Source organism: Pezoporus wallicus, unplaced genomic scaffold (genome assembly GCF_028554395.1).
Source record: "Pezoporus wallicus isolate ANWC-B61680 ecotype Strahan unplaced genomic scaffold, APGP_CSIRO_Pwel_v1 contig_593, whole genome shotgun sequence".
Classification (NCBI taxonomy): Eukaryota; Metazoa; Chordata; class Aves; order Psittaciformes; family Psittacidae; genus Pezoporus; species Pezoporus wallicus.
Genome location: NW_026642342.1, coordinates 8,772,104 through 8,791,943, shown reverse-complemented (window position 1 = coordinate 8,791,943; position 19,840 = coordinate 8,772,104). Strand labels below are relative to the sequence as shown.

Genomic DNA, 19,840 nt, shown 5'->3' with positions numbered 1-19,840 from the left:
TGCTGGCCAAAATGCTGAGAGTATTCACTGCCAGTGTTACCTGTTCTGCTCCCTGACATGCCACAGCCATTGGATCCAGACCCCAGAGACTCAGCAGCTGCAGATACAGCACTCCCTGAAGAAGCTGAACCAGTGCCTGAACATGCATCTTCTTGAAGTAAAATGTCAAGCAGGACACTAGACATGGAGAGTTCATCGCTATTTTGAGCATCCATTGGAGACTCAGCCTAAGGATAAGAAGGAGAGGGAAGAAAAAAGTTAAAAAACAAACAAACAAACAAAGAAAACCCCCACCCCCAAAAAAATCCCCCAAAATGAAACCCAAACCACAAGGCTAATTCATTACTAGTCATTTACATTTAGTATTAATTCATTTCACTTTATATTCTACCATGTTTATGCAGTTACTCAAAGAAAGGCAAACAACACCAACAACATATGCCAAGACCAACTAGGAGTAATGAAGTAAACTGATAGGTAGACAGTGGTTGTTTCGTTAGACTGAGATTTTAAGTCAATTGCCCTTACAAATAATATATATACATATATATACATTCAATATATATATATAGTTTAGTGAGGAAGCAAGGAAGGTATTTGTTATTCACTTTTTACAGCCCCTTCTGTTCCAGACAACTCAGATTTTACCTGAGCCATCTAAGATGTACTACCAGTTGCTCCTATTATAATCTACCTCAAGGAGATTTGGATCAACAGCCCATTACTGTTTCTCCTCTTAATGCAGGATGAAAAAGAAGGTATTCCCAGACACAAGCTTGCTTGGCAAGATTATTTATTTGTATGTTTTTAAGGGAAAGAGCATTAACTACACTGATTTCTAACATAAGTAAGCAAAACATCACTGCAATTCAGTTTGAAGTATTAGAAACGAAGGTTGGCAGAACTTAACAAAGCACATAATAATGGAAAGAACTAACTTTAACCTTAACACAGTCCTAAAAAAATGCCCATTGTCCAGGAAGTGATAAGGAAGATACAGGAAGTCACATTTTGCAGACTTTTAAATAGGAACTAACAGTTGAGGAAATTCAGAAGAATTCGCCAGCAAAATTGTTACTATTAAGTTTTGTTACCGAGCTTCTTTTAATCCAGCAGAGGCATCTCAGAGCATGCTGCAAGTTACAGACTGTCACAGATGCACTGTTATACCACAGCACAAGTCAGAAGTCCTTTTAGAGATAAGATTTCAGAGATGTTATGTTGCATGCAGAATACATCAGTCCAAACATGGCACTGCATGCATATATCCCTCAAAATTTCTCCTAAGTGGCATCATGTAATACCAGAGTGTGACAAGCTTTTGCACTGCGTCAAGTTTGGAAGCTTCTTTAGACAGATACAACAGCATCAGTTTTTTCTCTATTCTCCCTTCATTTGTCCCTCTTAGGAGTCAATATTAATAATATCGATTAAATAAATAATCTGGAAACTAACCAGGGAGAAAAGTTTAACAATGCATTTTACCAATTACTTACACTAGAACTCAGACATGTCTAAATTATAAGCCACCCCTTCCAGTGCCTGTTTTCCTTTTATCAGCAGCTAACCCAACTTCTGCTTTGTAACTGCACCATTAGATGCAGAGACCAGTTACAAACCACAGCACAAGCAAAGCAGGAGGAAGGAGCCAGTCTAAGAGGTTAAAGTTGCAACTCCATCCCTTCAGTGACTTTAATGGTTACAAAGAAGGCATCTTTAGAAAACACTAGTATTAGCCTATATATTTCTGTCATAGAAACCATTATGTACATATTACTCCATCGGAAGTTTTGAAAGTTTATTTGTTAAACTGATACACCAAAAATTTGAATGAGACAGGAAATAAGAATTAATAAAAACCTGAAGTCACCAAATAGCTTTGCATAGTTCCAGTGCACCAAATAAAAAAAAAGCAAGTAATGGTTAATTCTACCTTTACTTTGGTTGCTTGTTTGTAAGCAAAGACGCAATGTTATTTTAAATAATACCAGCTTCTTTCAGACCACTTAGAGACCGTTTGCTACCTCCAGACAAATTCACTAGCACAAAACTTTTTGCTAAAAACAATGTGATCATGTTACTTCAAATCTATTTCAGTACTTTCCAATGCGCTACTACATATTCATAATTGATAAAAGAGAGGAATAAAACTGTTTCAGGATGTATTTTGAGGCTTTGTAGTGTAACTTTAGAACAACAATAACACAGTGTTTTTATGACTATTTCAATGATTGGATTTCATGTTTTATTCAGTCTGCTTAAGTTTGAAATTACTAACTATAACTGCGAGTCCATCTCCTGGAATTATATCGACTGATTACTCCCTTATCATTACAAAATAGGTCCCACAAGTGAAAGGATTGAAACTAATGTAGCAGAGATGGAAAAATGTGGGAGGAAACCCATTTTAGGCATCTGTACATGTTAACAATTTTGGATACATGTAAGAATATGAAGACTTTAAAAATAACCCACAACCCATCAGCGCACTTACTGGCAAGGATCCCTTTCCACTACAGTTATTGGTTGTCATGATTTTGCCTCTGGCTCCTTCCTCATTTAAAGCTCCATGTAAACCTGCAGGAGCTCCACTTTCAGCAGTTTTTGTGGTTTCTTCTAACTGTAGAAGATTCAGAGGAGAACTGCACCTTGACTGGAACAGAGGTGGTGAAGCCTGGTCTTGGGGACCCACAGACTGTGGGGTGCAGGAACGGGATGGCTCATTTCGTGGCTCAGTGACAGGAGCCTTTTCACCCTCTGCAGGCGGATTATAATGGAATGGCTGTGTTGGGAAAAAAGCCTGTTGTGGGAAAGGGCTGGGTGTAGCAAATGGTGGCTGTGTTGGAAATACCGTCTGTGAAGAGAAGGTGGAATGGGCAGGGAAGTTGGGTTGGCTGTGATAAAGTGTCTGAGGTAAGTTACTGTTCATCTCTGGGTAGACATAGTTGGGGAGCACAAGAGCTACAACAGGCGTCATGAGGGGTGCAGAGAACTGGGATGGTTGCGTAGGGCAAGTATTTCCAGAGTCTGGCAACTGATTAAGACCAGAGAGTGAAGTCTCAGGAGCTGGTGGCACAGTCCCTGCTGCTGGAAAAACAGGAAGTGGATATGCAGGCATAACAGTGGGAAAAGACATTGCTGAATAGCTCGCTTGTGAAGTGTCTGATGGTGACCAAGCAGTAGTATTTAAACCTTGAAGAGGGAACCGATGGGGAAATTTAGTTCCAGAGGTTGTACTGTCAGAAGACTCCTGTGGTTTAATGCGCTTTGATTTCCTGTTCTTTCCACTTTTCTTCCAAGTCTGATCAATTCCAGAAGTGGCACTTCTTTGTCCACGGCCACCTGCAAAAAAACGCCCAAAAGTCAGGAAGAATCCTATTTGGAATCTGATGGATTCCCTTCAGATTTGTTACCCCTAGTAGTTGTGCAAAACTGCAGTTCTGGACTTAGCCTACCCAAATGGAAGCATTTGTGAAGGGGTCAGGTTCACTTTTAACCTCCAGCACATGAGCCAAGCTAACTGGGCAGTGAAAACCATGCTGACACACCATGGAAGAAGAAAGCAGCAGTGGATCAATTCAGGCTCAAATGTGTGTCACCCAAACACCACAAAGCTGCAAAACAGCGGCTCCCAAAGATGCAAACATCTAATTAGTCCAGCAATTACAATGAAAGCAATATGGGACTCCACTGTAAGCACTTTTAGAGACTTAGGGTCATGCAGGTCTGTAATTGAAGAGGTGAGGGGGAAATAAGGCAGAAGGAGAGAAAGTACACAAAGTAATTGCCTGAGGGGAAAGAAAAGCATGCCATTTTTATAACCTTATTTTAGGAGAAGTCTGCACCAACCAACTCTTCCCTAGGTGAAGGCTGTCAGATCATCTGATTACAGACATGAGGAAATCCATAAAATACCTCTGGCACTAAAAGCTGCTCCAACTTTTAGTTTGTCTAAAGCTTATTTGAATAGGCTGAAAGTTTCTCAAGTATAAAGAACACAAAGGGCCTAACGTGTTCCAGAACAGGTTTCCTCAATCAAGGACTTGCCTAACTATTTAAATAAAAAATGAGAGATAAGAACCTGCACAAAACCACTTAGCAGTGTCTGACTGCTGCTCCAAATCAAGTCAGGACTGAAATGGGAACAAAGTCAGATCAGTATCAAGAACTTCTGAAAATGCTATCCAGAGTTCCTGGTCCTAACAAGCAAAACAATTTCACTATTAAAGCTAGCTTGTACCATTTCCATCCCACTGATCACATTATTAACTTAAAGGCAACCAAACAATTACTGGATTGTTTCACCAACTACACAAGAGTGGAATGTGGGAAACTGGATATACAGCAAAGGGGCTGAAAACAAAAACATGAGCCTGAAAAAAAAGACAGAAAAGAAAATAAAGGAATATAAGCATAGATGCAGAAAATAAACATGCTAAAGCATGTTTCTTTTGTCCCTTGAAAGTAGATGCACGACAGTATAGCAACAGTATAGCGAACAGATAAAAATCAACACCTTAGTTACCAAAGTGTCAGGTATTACATTAAAAGCAATAATCCACTCTCAGTCTTCAAGCAAGACTTACCAGAAAGAATTTAAAAATAGCATGCAACTATCACTATTCACAGTGCCCCCACTGTGCACCTAAAAATGGAAATGCCCTCTCAACAGGATTTGCTTCCTACATAAATACAGGTTTTATCATGGAAACGACAATTCCATACCCCGTTCACCAGGTCGTCCTTTTGGTTTATCGTGTAAGTAGTAGTTGCAGTGGGACTGGAATATATTAAATCTCTTGATTTCTTTAAATTTATTCAAGAAGCTCTGCTCTTCTTTTTGTGTATGCACTGCAAGGACTTCCTTTGTAAGTCCCAGCTTTTTAAATTGCTCCTTTTCTTGATTTACATGCGCAGAGGTGGATGGAGGGGCAAGAAGCTGGCCATCTATGAGTTCCGCTCCACTTGGACCATCTTCTATCATTTCTACAGAAATAAGAGAAAAACATAAACTAAGGTGAAGTAATCAAAGCTCTGCATATGCATTTTTAAGCTATTGCCATTCTGATACAATTTTGCGGCAAGTTTAGGATACAAATTCGCTTCCCATTTATTCCATTTCCATTGGAACATTTTAGCAGTAAGAAAATACAACTCACAAGCAGATACTAACTGTTCACATGCCTGAACTTTAAACTTGCTAGTAATCATCATTTTGAAGAAACTGAAATAGCAAAAATCATACCTAATTCAGGTTGCGGTTTTTTATCTCCAACATGAACAATGGTGCTACTGTAGCTGCACTGACTTGTGAGAGACACAACACTTTCAGGCTTGCCAGGTAAAGCCAAAGACGTTAAGTGAGCACCCACCACTGGGGGACCACTTGATTTACCAGATGCCTTCAACACAGCAGGATCTATTAAAAGAAATAAAGATGTCATGGTTGCAATAAATTAGCTGCCAGGCTCTTCAGCTAGTTGTTATTATAAGCAACCCAACTGTGGAACCTACTTTTTACATTTGATAAAGATTCAACTACTAAAACTCAAATCCTGCTGTATTTTGTACAGTATAAAATAAGCTTTTGCATCTACAAACCAGATGTTAAATCAGCTATTTGCTATTTTGACTGTAGGGAAAACTTGCATGATACTAGTCAGGGCACCAACATCTAACATTAAGGAAATGGCTACAAGGTCATGCCTAAGCTACACTTGTCATTATTCTGCAATGAAGTAACATCCAACTGGCTGCTAACAAAAATGTATCAGGAAAAACCTGTGATACAGATACCTCCCAAGGGCTGAATAGCAGCTGGTTTTTGTTCATGAACTCCAGAATTCAGGGAGGCAACACTTGATGAAGGTTCACATTTTCTTTTTGCTGTACCAGGCACATTACAACTTTCCAAGTACCTAAAATACAACGATTTAACAATATTAGATATGCAAGTCTTAAGTCTAGAGGTCAAGAGTAATTTACACGCTGTTTGCTTACCTGATGACACTGTCCAAACAGCTAATCTGCTGGTAAGAATATACAGGTTGTTCTTTCCAAGCCAACTCTTCAGTAGTTGCATTTCTAGGAGCAGCTGTTACTGCAGTATCCTTTCCCACTACATCCTTCACCTGACCACCAGGACCATTTTGTTTTTCTGTGAAAATATACATTGCCATTACACAATTATGGCATTTAAATCCTTACAAATTCCCCTAAAAGCAGCAGTAAAAGTTCTCAGTTATGTGTATTTCTTACCAGGTCACAAATTAACCACTGTAAATCAAGTAGAGGCTTGTGCCCTAATAGAGCTAATACGAGCTACAATCAAGGTACTTCATAACAAGAGCTTTAGGACACGCCTTAACTGTGGTTATACCATTATGAGACATACACCATAAACACCCTATTCAGACATAGCTGAACGCATTTTCCTGAAGACAGCAAAGAGACACAGGATGATATAATTTAAACTGATAAAGATTCTGTATTTACACGTTGATTAGAACTAAACTAGAGAAAACCCCCTACTGTCATATTATACAAGGCACCAGTGCAACAGACTAATAATTAACTTGCTAATATCTTACCTGGAAAAGGCTCTCTCTTATATTCCAGTTTTGCTTTATTGTCAGTGAAAATATGCTGCCCTTTATTTTTGACCTTACGGGCATCTTGGCAAACCTCCTGAAAGCAGGTCATTAAAAAGAGTTATTACTAAAGTCTGACATAAAACATCATGCATAGCAATTCCTCAGTAGACAAAATGTAACCCTAGTTAATCTCTGTCTTACACTCACTCTGATCACAGGAGAGGTCCCAATGCATACAACTGCATTGTGCAACAGCAGAACTTTGGATAAAAGAAATGTATGGGGCTTGCGCACAATTACTCTGGATTTTAATATAAAGATACATTGCAGAGAAGACTGCAGAAAAAAACACTGTATCACTTGGCAAACAAAATACTGCTGCTAAGACTGAGAACTTACTGCGCTTAAAGTTTAACCAAGCACTGACAAGATCTTACAGAATAATACCGTAACAGTCTTCGCTATCTGTGGATATAGTGAGGGAAAGAGAGGTTTCTGTTTTTCTCAAAACAAAGATCTCCTTAAACGTTCTTACTCTGCACAGCTCTGAAATGTAATAAGGTATCTGTTAAAGAAATCTAGAGAATTCCTTTGCTTAAGCCACTAGTGTTTAGGGACTGAAGGGCAGGAAAAGTGACCCCCTTGGTAAGAGTAGTCTGCCATGGCTTATCACAGCAGAAATACTGGCCTATAAGCAGTATAATGAAGTAAAGGAAAACTTTGGCTTTCAGAATTAAGTACAACTCAGTGAGCTACAACAACTTTGGGAAGAATAATAGGAAAGCCAAAGTGACTAGAGATGTCCATGTTGATGCAGGAACTGAAAAGGAACTGCACCTTTTAAGTACATTACTGTCTGTCTGATTTACTTCGCCTATGAAACAGTTCTGTTAAGTATAGGCATAAATTTAACACAGCTGTTTTGCTCCAACTAATGGAATTTTAAGAGTTGCACCTCACTATCAGATAAGAGTAACAATGGCCCAACCTATGGTAAAGTGCCAAGTTCAAAAAGAAGAATGTTATCCCATTCCATTTCTTTCTTTCTTTCCATACTATACAGCGTATTTTTGCAACATGAAAAGTGGTCAACATCAAGCTATCGCTTGGTTATGCGGGTATTACTGCATTTCTTAGTTTCATTTATTAATTAGATAGTTCATTGTATTAATTAGATATTATTACTGCATTCTTAGTTTCATTTGGAAAACAGTAGTAATAGACTTCCCTTCCCAAAAGAAACTGCTTTCAAATACCTGTCTGGTTTTTCCAGAAACACAGCATATAACGTAACAGACATTAGAATAACTTAACACACTGTACAGGTTTAAGTTCCTTATACACACCCACTTTTACAGCTATAACTATACTTCAGGACCCTGAGACTTCATCAGTACCAGAAATGCTTACGCAGAAAGCTTTTTTCCAAGTTAAACAAAAAAAAAAAATGACCTTTTCTTCCTACTTTCTTCCACCCCTAATTTAAAGGGGTTACGCTAGAAGTAAAAAACCCACTACTTTTACTGTAATGTAAATGCACCTATTTGCATAAGAAAAACCAAACCTACTGGTTTATCCTTATGAGTCTCTTCATTATTATTTCCTGTACTGTCACTGGAGGATGCCACACTCATTAAGTGTTCATGTGAACCGTTGCTACCTAGACTTCCATAGCCACTGGATCCACTGTTGTGTACAGGCTGTTAACAACAACAGAAAAAATATATATAGACACATACACACACACATCTCAGTACACTAGCTTTATGCAAACCTGACACTGTCACCAGTAATTCTATGTGAGGAGAAAATCATTTACTTGATATTTGGGTTGGGTTTCTGGGGGGGTGTGGGTTGGTTGTTCTATTTGTTTTGTGGGTTTTTTTGGTTTGGGTTTTCTTGTGAGGACTCCACAGCTCCATAACCAACTTAAAATACCAACTGGAACTTTAACATACTTTATGTCTTGTGTGGTATTCACGAGTGTAAGTAATTTCCAGGATTGTGGCTAGAAATTCCAGCAGAGTAGCAGACAGCTAAACAAACGTCACACAGATAAATGCCCTTTCTTCAGAGGGAAGGTGAAAACACTAACGTTAAAGCACATGGTGTACCTGCAATAACAGCCGATATATTTGCTCAGTGATTTCCTGAACACTGGGATGAAGGATTCTATCCTCTGTATAGTTGGGAGCAGCAAAGACGTCTTCATTTAAGGGACCCCTGCATAAATCAAATATATCCCAGCTCATTACACATACATGTACTTTAATCACAGAGACACCACAACTTCAATTTACCATCTATATAAAACGAAATCTGATGCTTATTCCATTGTATCTATAACCTTTGAATATGATAAAATACATACCTTTCATCGCTTTGAGCATCACTTTCCTCTTCTGAAGCAATTTTTGACAGTATTGGCAGAATTTGAAGAGCTTCAAATTTCTTTTTAAAACAGTTACTATATCTCAAACCCAAATTTAAAAAGGAAGCAATTTGTATTTGTGATTTCACCCCCTTCCCCGAAAATCCCTCATGTCTTCCTTATGGATCACTATGTAATCCCAAAAGGAGGGAAAACCCTAAGATTAAACAACCTTGAAGCTGTAACAGTTTGTTGACTTACGTCCTAACTTTGTGTCTTCCAATAATAAATGAAACTTTTCGACTCCAAGGGTTGATGAAACTGGACCAGCTCGTGTCCATGGTTATGTAGTCTCCATTTCTAGTGCAAAACCTGATTGGTGAGTAGTCAAAAGGCTGTCCTCCATACTGAAGTACTGTAATGAAGGATTCCAAAAGAAATTTCAGATTTAATATTTGCACAGATTCAGCTATTTACAATGAATTGCAAGGAGGAAGCTGATATTTGAAGGAAAAAGCACCAGATCAGCCTATACATTTAGAAATGCTGGGCTATGAGAATAAGCAGACCTTCAAACTTAGGGGACTATGTCAAGAAAATCACCTTCAGAACACAAGAAGCTAAAGATGACTGAAGAAACAGCTTTACATTTACCAAGGTTATTAAATCAACATTGCCAAAACAGCTCTTATTTTCTAATCTATGAAATAAGAAAGACTGTAATTTAAAGCATGATAACTTCTATCATTACATTCTGAAGAAAATTTTCTTTATGAAATACTCATTTACAGTCAATGCAGACACACATGTTTCATATCAAACAAAATTAAGTGGCTTCTCATTTTCATCTATTTGCATTAAGCATCAAGTTGTAAAGAATTCAGGCTTTTCTTGCAAAAAATAATGATGGCAAGAATTAGTTTTCATCTCCTAATTGCTGAGGTCTTTGTAGCCATTACTTTATAGCTTTTAGACTGAAAAAATCTGCCATAGTAAGGGAATACATACTTTTTTTGTGAATTGCTAGCATTAAGGGTCTGTCATTTGGGTGAAGATGCACCAAGACTGGCGTTCCTATTAAGTCTTGAGGTAGGTATCCCAACAGAGGTACTGCTCTGGGGAAAGAAAAACAAAGAAAAACTTAAGCAATCAAGTGGAATAAATGTATAATCCTTCAGATGAATCCATTTTAAGGGTTTTTTTTTTGCTCTTTTTCTTATCAAGGGAACAAATAATTTTCAGTTTAAATTGGTAAAACAGAAGTAGTACTCTTAGAACAAGGGATGCTTGGTTTGTCTGTGGGCTGTTTTTTTTCATAACTGAACATAACAGTGTAGTAAGACCAAACCAAGGAGTCTGCTACAGCAATTGTGAGTTTCCTATGCTGCCTAGATCTAGAGGATAAGTACCCCAGATAAAAAAAAAAGCATAATGAAGTTCAGTCTCATAAATCTCTCATGAAGGTGAACAGTACTCCTATCAATGGGCTGCAACCTAAGGCTAAGGACCACAGGACTGCTATAGCTGAACTAGCAACAGGGTCTTTTTCTTGAGTCCTAAGTCAGCTTTCTCACAGGCAGGTTGAGAATCCAGCTCATAAAGGAGCTGCAAGGAAGCAAACTTAATAATTAGAGAATTAGAAGTATTCCTGCATATTACCAAAGGCCAATTATAATGATGTGAAGGGCTAATTTATGTGATTAAATAATTTTCACTGATCACTTAAACCATTCATATGAAGGAGAAGGAGTGAAAGTTCATGGAAGATCTGTTTGCACCTTACTCTGAAAGCTAACTGCCAAAAATGTGCTTTGGAATGAAGATAATGGATTAAGTCAGTATTACTCAGTAATGTCTGAGAAGTTGCTACATGCCAACAAGTCATCTTGTAAACCCAAAACACTGTCTACCTTTCCCCCAGTCCCATTCACTAACAAAGGCCCAAGAGCAGAAAGACACTCAGGTATCTTAATACCTTGAATGAAGAACTCTGATTCTGTGTCTGCGGTACACTGCAGCTGTGTTGCGCTGCAACTCAAAAGCATTAGAGGACAAAGGCCTTCCATGCTGCACTTCCAATAACCCACTTGAACTAGATCAGTTCCCCAAAACATTAAACATACCCTTCCAGCAACGAGGCAATGATACTCGGGGGAAAATGAGGATATAGCAACTAATGCCTTATTATTGAAGCAATTAGTTAAACAATGACTCTTTAAGTCTTGTGGATCACCTCACATAGCAACTTTACAAAGCTGAAACTGGCATGAAACTCACCAAAACAGTCATTTAAATATACTGCCAAGTTCAAAGCATGCAAGTAAAGTTGTGCCACTAGAGGAGTTTAAAATACCAATCAACTCTGAATGACTTCAGTTAGGACTTCACCACCAAACTTTGTAAGAAGCAGAAGAAAACAGAAGGTTTTGTTTGACACTGTTCCTATTCTTTGCCACCTGCTTTATGACAGCCTGGCAAACTCTGCATTCGTTTGCAACAGAACAGTTATCCTAAAAAGGGTAAAATCTTAAATTAATATTTATTAGCCTGATTATAAAGAATTAGGCAAATTCAGTCATTTCTATGGGGAAAAAAACACCCTACACATTTTTAAATTTATATGGAAATCACTGGAAGAGTCAGTGATCTCGAATATAAGACCCATGAGAAGAGACTGAGATGGGTTCACCTGTTCCAATGAAGAGGCGACTAAGCGATGATCCAGGAGCTTCCCACAACTACTGGAAACAAGCATTTCAAAGATGGCTTTAAATTATCCTGATGGTGCCACACAATAAAACCATGGGCAATGGCCCCAGACTGCAGCTTGGAAAGCTTATGCTGGATGTCAGGAAAAGTTTTTTAACTGAGTAGGGCAACTTAGGAGCAGTTTCCCCATACAGATGGTGCAACCCTTGGAGATTTCCAAGCATTACTCAAACAAGGTCACAGCTGACCTAACCTTAAACTGGGCAGCAGCTTCATTTCAAGCAAAAGAATGGCATAGAGACCTCAGGCAGTCCCTTCCAACCAGTATTTCTGTGATTGTATAATGTGGTGATGGAGAATAGTCAAATTTTTATCTACTAGAGGCAGTATTTCAGCATCATTGTTTCCTCATAATGAGTAATTAAAAATAATTCAGAGTTTAGGCTAATGAACTCATTTTATGACTGCAAATGCACATATGACATAAGAATTGCTGATGAGGGCAGGCAGCAATTTTAGTTTAAGTATCATTTAAACATGCTATAAAATGTAAAGTGTCAAAACAACATGAATAAGAAGTCTCTCTATATTTTTATTATAAGTTAAACAGGAAGCTGCTCTAAAGTCATTTACCAAGATCACTCCATTGTGAACTATACAGAACTTCTTATACATGTCAAGTGTCAAACACATTTAAAGGACAAATATATATAGGAATGATCCGTTTAGTTTCAAGAAAGGATTTATTTTTGCTTAACATTCTGTGCAGAAATCTACTTGCTGAGTTAGGACAAATAGACATTTTTCCAACCCATGAGCACATATTGATTACAAAATTAACTTGATTTTATGCAACTCAGGCAACAGTTTCAGTTCTGTATTATGAACAAATCTCACTCAACAGCAGGTGTTCAGTCATATTTTTAAATATTAAACTCTGCTTTCTCTAAGAATCTATTGTTTTGTCTATTCCACACAGCCCTGGAGAGCTCATGAATAAACTGCATATGCATATCTTGGTAAACATTTATCTGGCTGCCAATGCTCTCAGGAGTTAAATAATTAAAAGCAACATCAACTACAGAGCAGTAAATGAAGCAAAGTCCTAATATGAGACCATTATTTAACTGACCCTCACAGTGAGTGTTCAAAAAATGGTGTTTGAGAAAAGATGCTAACACCAGACTACCAGTAAAGAAGCTTCCATAGTAGCCATTGAGAAGGGATTTACCATATTTGCTCCACTAAAGCCCAAGAATAAGGGCAAAGCTCTCCATTGAATCATCCTGCCACTTCTGTTAAGTGAGTACTGGAAATAAATGAACTGGGGGTGCATGGAGGAAGGGAAGCTTTACATTGTGCCATTAGCCTATTTGAAAATATACATCCATCCTGCAAAGTCACAGCTGGCTTGGAGCATGTGTGGCAATGAGGGAGAGAGAAAAGAATGTGAAGAGGACAAAACTATACAGGAATAAGTAGTTCTTTTGTCAATTTAAGCTGTTTAGAGAGACTGTATAAATCATACCATGGAGAAGCAGCCTGTCAGCATTGCACTGGGTTCTGTACTCCAAGAGCTGCTCACACTAAGCCATAATGCCTGTGCACATTAGCCAAAAATAGCTGTACCTTAAAGTCCAAACTTATCCTCACTGATCAGCCATTGGAGATTACTAATGAAGACAAAAATAGCTACCTTTTCCGATTCTTGTTCAATAAAACGCACACCTGCTGCAGTAATACTGATGTACCTGACCTCCCTGCAGATAAACTGTCTCAGAAGCCAGAGTAATCTTTTTTACCTTATCTATTGCAGCTTAGCCAAACTTCCCAATAACCTCCTTTCTCCCAACCCTTCTCTCTTTTGCTGCAGTTAAAGGTTTTGGCAAGAACAGCACATATATTCAGAACAAGAAGATTCCCCCTCAAAAGATACCACAGAAATCCATACTGTCCATTCTACTGCTACTCCGCCTGCAGGCATCCTTTCATCTAGGCCTACAAATAAAATGTTAGAATGCTTATAAACAAGCAGAGTGAGGGAAATCTCAGAAGTCTATTGCAGCCAACTTAGTTTTCACTAAGCATTTAAAAAATAAAAGTTACTTCTCACAGTACAACAGGAATGATCATAAAGAAAATCTCAAATAAAACAAGGGAAGAGAAATAAAGGGAAAAGGAAGAGAGAAAGGGAAGAGGTAGCTTGGGTTTTCAACTCAGGAACAAGGGAATTCTTGTCAAGTCTTCAAACACTACAATATTCCAAGTACACCCCTGTCCTTAAAAGCTTGTTGAGATTATTGTCTCCTCCTCAGACAAGTACATTACAAACTCTGAAGGAGTACCTTCTGTCCTTTCCATAAACCTCATTTCTGTCACCTAAATATCCTCTGAAAGCCCCCAGTCAAAAGCAATCTATAAGACTAAAGGAAAGCCTGCTTTACAACTTAGTTTCCTGAGCCTCTCTGTATGCCTTATGATCACAGGTAGCATATTTGGTGCTACTCTGAAACATGAACACTTACCCTAAGCAGCTACCCTGATAATCAAAGCAATGTGAAGCCTTCAGCCAGCAGAACCTGAGCAGGTTTTGCATACAGACAACAGCAAGAACTGCGAACACGGCAGAGAATACAGAATCTCTCTTTTTTTTATTATTTTCATTTAAGACCTGATATTTCATTTGAAAGACGCTGCTGGTTGTATCTGGGGCAGCAGAAAGTGACAGCAGCATATTGTTTATTATTAGTATTAATTGGATCAAACTTTAAAAGAAAACAAACTAAGAATCATACAGGCAATGATTGCTAGCATGGGAACTTCCCTGACCATAGGTGTCATTCATTAAATTTATGTCCCAGATGGAAGAACAATGCAACCAGCTGTTAGCAGGCAGACAGTTTTCCACATAAATACCACAGAGTAATGTGTTTTCATGCTCAGCAAAAAAACAGAGGACCTTCTTTTCTTGGGTTAAACACTCTTCAGTAGTCACAACTTTCCAACCCCACACAGACATCTTCATTAAATCCTAAAAAACCCTGTAAAGATAACTTACTGGATAACTTACTTAGTGGTAAATGGAAAAAGAACATTTTTTCTAAGTTACCTTTCGTCTACATCCTGGAACAAACAAGTTGGGGTGTGTGTAGTTGTAAAAATTCTTTTGTCAGGAGGAATTCTGGGTGCTGAGAGAAAAATAAAAGCAGATTAACAAGTACGGTTCTTTTTTTTCCACACATAAAATACTTCAAGCTACATATTTCTATTAAATACTGAATAAAGCATACAAGTCAGTCTAAAAGCATATAGGAAAGCAGCTCGTTAGCTCACCCCCTCTCAGCTAGGGCAGACAACAGAACCAATTATCTTTCACTTCAATAACACTCGAGATCACTGAGAAAAACTCATACACTTGGCTTTCTTGTGCTGAAATTCAGTTGTGGAAATCCTTGTAGCAGAACACAGAACAATTCTTACTACCAGGAAACTAAACTAGTCTTTGTGCATTCAAAGGATTACCTTCATAACCAGAATGTACTTTTTCCGCAAGCAACACACAGCAAAGCTGCTCCTCTGCTATTTCTGGATCTTGCACTTTGATAAGGTAAGGAGTCATCCGAAATGGGTGATAGCATATCTCATTTTCACGCTCCTTTCCTGCACTAAGAATTAAACAGAGTTAATTATTCCAACAGATTCATGTTATGCGAAACAAAGTTTTTATTTATCTATTGTAATTTCCTCATGACACAAGGACTGCATGATAGCTCCTAAAATAGCACCCAAGCTCTTAACTTCCCAACTTAGCTTTTTGGTAGAAGAGAACTTAAGTCTGATAGCATCCTTTGCATACCAACTGCCATAAAGCATACACTGTCCTCTCTACTACCTGAAAGAACAAGATGAACAACTGTTTTATATGGATATTTGATGGAAAAATAAAACCCCACTTCCTGTGATCCAATACTCCTAACTGGTGACATTATACCCTTCAGAAGGATGAATGTATAGTTGTATTTTATGAATACTGCCATATCTCATCAAGTAAAGACCTTTTACTCAACATTTATCCCAATTTTTAAAAAATGAAGACTCAGAAATTCTTACATATAAACAACAGTTTTTTACTTAAGAATCCAAGGCATAATAATGAAAATGACAACCATTTCCTTACAGTGACAAAAATCAGTTGCAAGAAGTTTATAACAGCAGAACTTCATAAAACGAAAGCTTCTGGAACCAGTGTCAGCTAGACAAAGAATAAAGTCTGCAAAAAACACCAGCAGCACTTTTATAGTACATACAATCCAATGCTCTGGAGCAGTGCATTGTCTCAATTTGTTCAAAGTTGACTCGCACCTCAATGTTAAGTATTTATTTACTTTACAGAAGTGATTAAGTGATAGGATCCACAATTCTTTTTTTTTTTTAGAAACAGATCCACAATTTGTTTTTGGAAATGCTACCAGAGAGGCAATAAACATCAAGAAATCAAATTGCACACAGAAAACCAAAACAAAACACTAAGTTGCCAGCATTTGCTAAATAAAAGCAACTAAAGGGTAGTGAGGGCAGGAGAGGAAAGAAGAAAAGCAAACCCAAAGGAACTGTATGATGTAGTAACTGCAAAAGAGACAAGTTACTCTCACCTATCTTTCTCTACGGGACACTCGAGATAAATGTAAGATTAGACATCAGTCTTCTAGAACGAAAGAGCCTCTGTAGCAGAACAGTTGTATTAACATCAACTGAAGACTTCCCACAGTGGTAGGGGATAACCTATCAGGTTTCTTTACAGTGCAAAGGTCAATGTTTATACTGATTAACTTCTAAAATGCAACTGCCTGAAATCATGTTGTTTTCCGTGCTGCTTCAAGGAGTTAATCAACTAGAGCACATGCGTATGTTCTGCCTTACATTCACATTATGTAATAGGAAAAAACTTACATAAAATACAGTTCTTACAAAAGCATTACTCTTGTAATGCACGGTTTCATAATGTAACACTAAGCTTGAGAGCATTGTTGTCTTACCTGATGCGACAGAAAAAAGATTTCTCTTCCATGCAATCCTGGGTGGAAGACTCTAGAAATATTAAACATATTTCATAGCAATTTAGAAATTATTATGAAGTTATGGTATTTGAAACAAGAATGGATACAGACTGAATTCTTCAAAAAGTTTATGGTTCCCTGAAGTCTCCGTATGTATCTACTAAACAACGTTTTTTGCAAGCAACTAAATCAAAACACCATTCAGATTCTGAGGCTGGTGTGTGAATCACAGCTGCCTGCTTATATTTTTGGCAAAAGGCTTAATATCTAAACAGTTTTCCAGTTTGAGCTGTTCACTCTAATCAGCTTTTTCATTGTAGTTTATAACATTACCAAAAAAGTCTGATTATCTGGGACCTTCAAATTTGACCTTTTACCTAGAAAGGCACTAGGACAGGCAGATCACCAAATCTTCTTACCACTCCCTACCCCCCAAATAAAGTATTTTTCACAAAGACTTCCTCTCACCTTTTAAACCTATAACCCCCCTTTTCCAGACTAGACACAGATGATTTTGCAAAGCAAGCTCCAGTCTTTAAAGGCCTCAGTGTGGAATACTTTCACATTCACTATTACATTCTATGGCAGCTGACACAGGGGATAGTGTGTACAATTCCACTTATTGCAGAGTTTTGAAATTTGAAGCTATACACAAAAATAATAGAACTACAGAAAATGTTTCAAAACATCATTTGCATAACTGAATAATGTCTGTAATTAGGATTACATGGCCATTGACCATGAGCCAGAAGTTGGACTAGAGATCTCACAAGGTCCCTTTCAACCTGCTTTATGCATGTATTATTTAGTTTATTATTATTTAGTTTATATTTATTGCTAACTGCTTTTTCTGCTCAAATAGGGTTCACACGCTGACTTCACTTAATGGACTTAGCATACAATGGATTGGAATTTCAAACATTTAGAGCAGACCATGAATTTCAAGTGTTTGGTTAAAACAGCTGGCAGCTATTTCTCAACTCAAGAGCTGTATTCTATATACTAGTAAACCAATCCTCCCACAGTCAAACATCAAATGCTCTAATACATCTGATCCTTCACCATTAACATTTTTCTAAGGCTAAAATAATAAAGAAATTACTACACTCAGTGAATGCACGGTGATGGTAGCTAAAGGACATCTTGGTACACTGTAATCAAGATGTCCAATATTCAGATTATAACCATGTGAAAAAGAAGGAGGCAGAGTATTATACCCACTGTATTTGAAGAAAAGGTATTTTAAAGAAAAACTGTGGTCATTTGATTGCTAAGTGGAAAGCAAACCCACTATCCAGCATGAATGTCTACTTGGTTTTCATTCATCACTTGGACAAACGCGTCACGAGAACCAATAAACAGTGACATTCAGAGGACTTTTAGCCAATGGACCAGACTTGCTTATTTGAAGTATATTACACATCTAGTATTGCTCAAAAATGTTCTCATTAATACCTGTGTTATACCCTCATAAAGTGATGAAGAAGGATGGAAGGATTAAAAATCTGTTCAAGTATTGGCATTTGTATGACAAAGGTGGTCAGAGAAATATCTGCTGTTGAGACCACTCACCAGCTCTGTTACAAATATTCCATGATGGCAATCTGTATGGGGTAGTAGAAGTATAGAACACGCTGACGTCCTGAGGTGCCAAGAACTCCACAAATTTGGCATTTTTAAAATAACCCCTCTTACAGCGGAGAATAGAAGAAGCTTGATCCGAGATGTACAAAATTTTCCCAGTAATCAAAGAAACAGCTACGGCAAACATATCCTAAAACCAAAAAATGTATCGGATTAGACAGTTTAAAAAAACTCATCAATCCAGTATGTATTTCTTAGAAAAACATTTAAGATAGAAAAGCATTAATAAGTTTAAAATTAAGGAAATACTGTTATACCACATCTGTTTAGGGAGCAATAAAATTCATCTGCTTACGACATAGACACAGAGCATATGCTTTTGGAACCACACATTATTTCACTAGCATCGTAACAGGTTACAAACCTTAAATATTGCTGCCTAAAGTTTAATGATGTAGAATCAATTTACATACTAAGAATTAAAGACTCTCCAGCTATAAAACTGCACATTGCCTTTGTGCCTGTCACAGGCATATTTTTACATTTATGAAATTCAACTGGTTTGTGAAAGGCTGTTTCCGATTGTCCACCACTGCAAAACGAAACAAAGTGCTCTAAGCCACTCGATAAAATAATGAGTAGTCAGGTGGAGGAAAAAAATAAGACAGAAAAAGTCCCACACAACCACACACATAATCCATTTGTATCATTTCACATTGTTTCTCTTCTTGACGCAACAAGAGCTTCCTGCGTCATAACTATTAGTGCTCTATCCACTAACATTATACACAAACTCAAGAGCTGTCATCAGGATACTGGTTTCACAACTCAGATGCTTTAGATCAATTGAGCAATGATAATTTAGCTCAACTTTGCAGTTGCACTTTATACACTTCCTATTTATTTTACCCTGTGGGCAACCTTTACTATTCATAGTTACAACAAAACCCACCTATTTCAAGCTAGGGAACATTCCCCAACATGCCATTATTTTACCTACTTTAAAATTTCATACACAAAGGCAGAGGCTTCCCTGAAGCAATGGGAAGGTGGAAAATAAATAACTACCAAAAAAAATAAAAAATCAGACTATCATTTTCCTGCTAAAAGCTACATTGATCATCATAGCACAAACATATATATGACACAAACATAGGAGAAAAAGCTTAGATCAAGGTGCTATTGGGAAAGCCTGCAAAGGCTCAGTTTTTGGAAGGCAAAAGCTACCTTCTTCAGCTTACTGGCCTAACTACCAATTCTTACCTTGTAAAAAGATGACATGCTTGAGAATACCAGTTCTAGAAAACATATTCAGTGTACATTATAGACTTGGGTCACCATACTCACCGCATTTTTCATTATATATTCTGAGGTTATAGTCTCAACTTCTTCCACTGTGTAAGATGACACATTGAGTCCAGCAGGCTGGGATTCATTAATCATCAACAATTGGTAATACTCCTCATTGGCTACATGAGAACATGGAACAACTTGCATTCAGAACTTAGAATCTCATCAATAAACAT

The 19,840-nt window shown here is 37.7% G+C and overlaps 1 protein-coding gene across 5 annotated transcripts in view; it reads right to left on the bottom strand.

The window, feature by feature from the left end:
• The window catches only part of PER2 (period circadian regulator 2), a 46,929-nt gene that overhangs the window by 4,591 nt on the left and 22,498 nt on the right, over window positions 1–19,840 (bottom strand). For 4 of the 5 annotated variants that reach the window (XM_057429319.1, XM_057429318.1, XM_057429320.1 and 1 more), the window contains 16 exons: window positions 19,662–19,783; window positions 18,303–18,504; window positions 16,710–16,761; window positions 15,196–15,338; window positions 14,783–14,861; window positions 9,973–10,079; window positions 9,226–9,379; window positions 8,708–8,816; window positions 8,162–8,293; window positions 6,591–6,687; window positions 6,001–6,157; window positions 5,797–5,918; window positions 5,246–5,419; window positions 4,726–4,986; window positions 2,495–3,342; window positions 41–227 (listed from right to left, as the gene is read on the bottom strand). In XM_057429319.1, the coding sequence (XP_057285302.1) occupies window positions 41–227; window positions 2,495–3,342; window positions 4,726–4,986; window positions 5,246–5,419; window positions 5,797–5,918; window positions 6,001–6,157; window positions 6,591–6,687; window positions 8,162–8,293; window positions 8,708–8,816; window positions 9,226–9,379; window positions 9,973–10,079; window positions 14,783–14,861; window positions 15,196–15,338; window positions 16,710–16,761; window positions 18,303–18,504; window positions 19,662–19,783 (2,946 nt within the window). Of the gene's footprint in view, window positions 1–40; window positions 228–1,094; window positions 1,191–2,494; window positions 3,343–4,725; window positions 4,987–5,245; window positions 5,420–5,796; window positions 5,919–6,000; window positions 6,158–6,590; window positions 6,688–8,161; window positions 8,294–8,707; window positions 8,817–9,225; window positions 9,380–9,972; window positions 10,080–14,782; window positions 14,862–15,195; window positions 15,339–16,709; window positions 16,762–18,302; window positions 18,505–19,661; window positions 19,784–19,840 lie in introns of those variants that run through there. The other variant, XM_057429322.1, reaches the window with a different exon arrangement.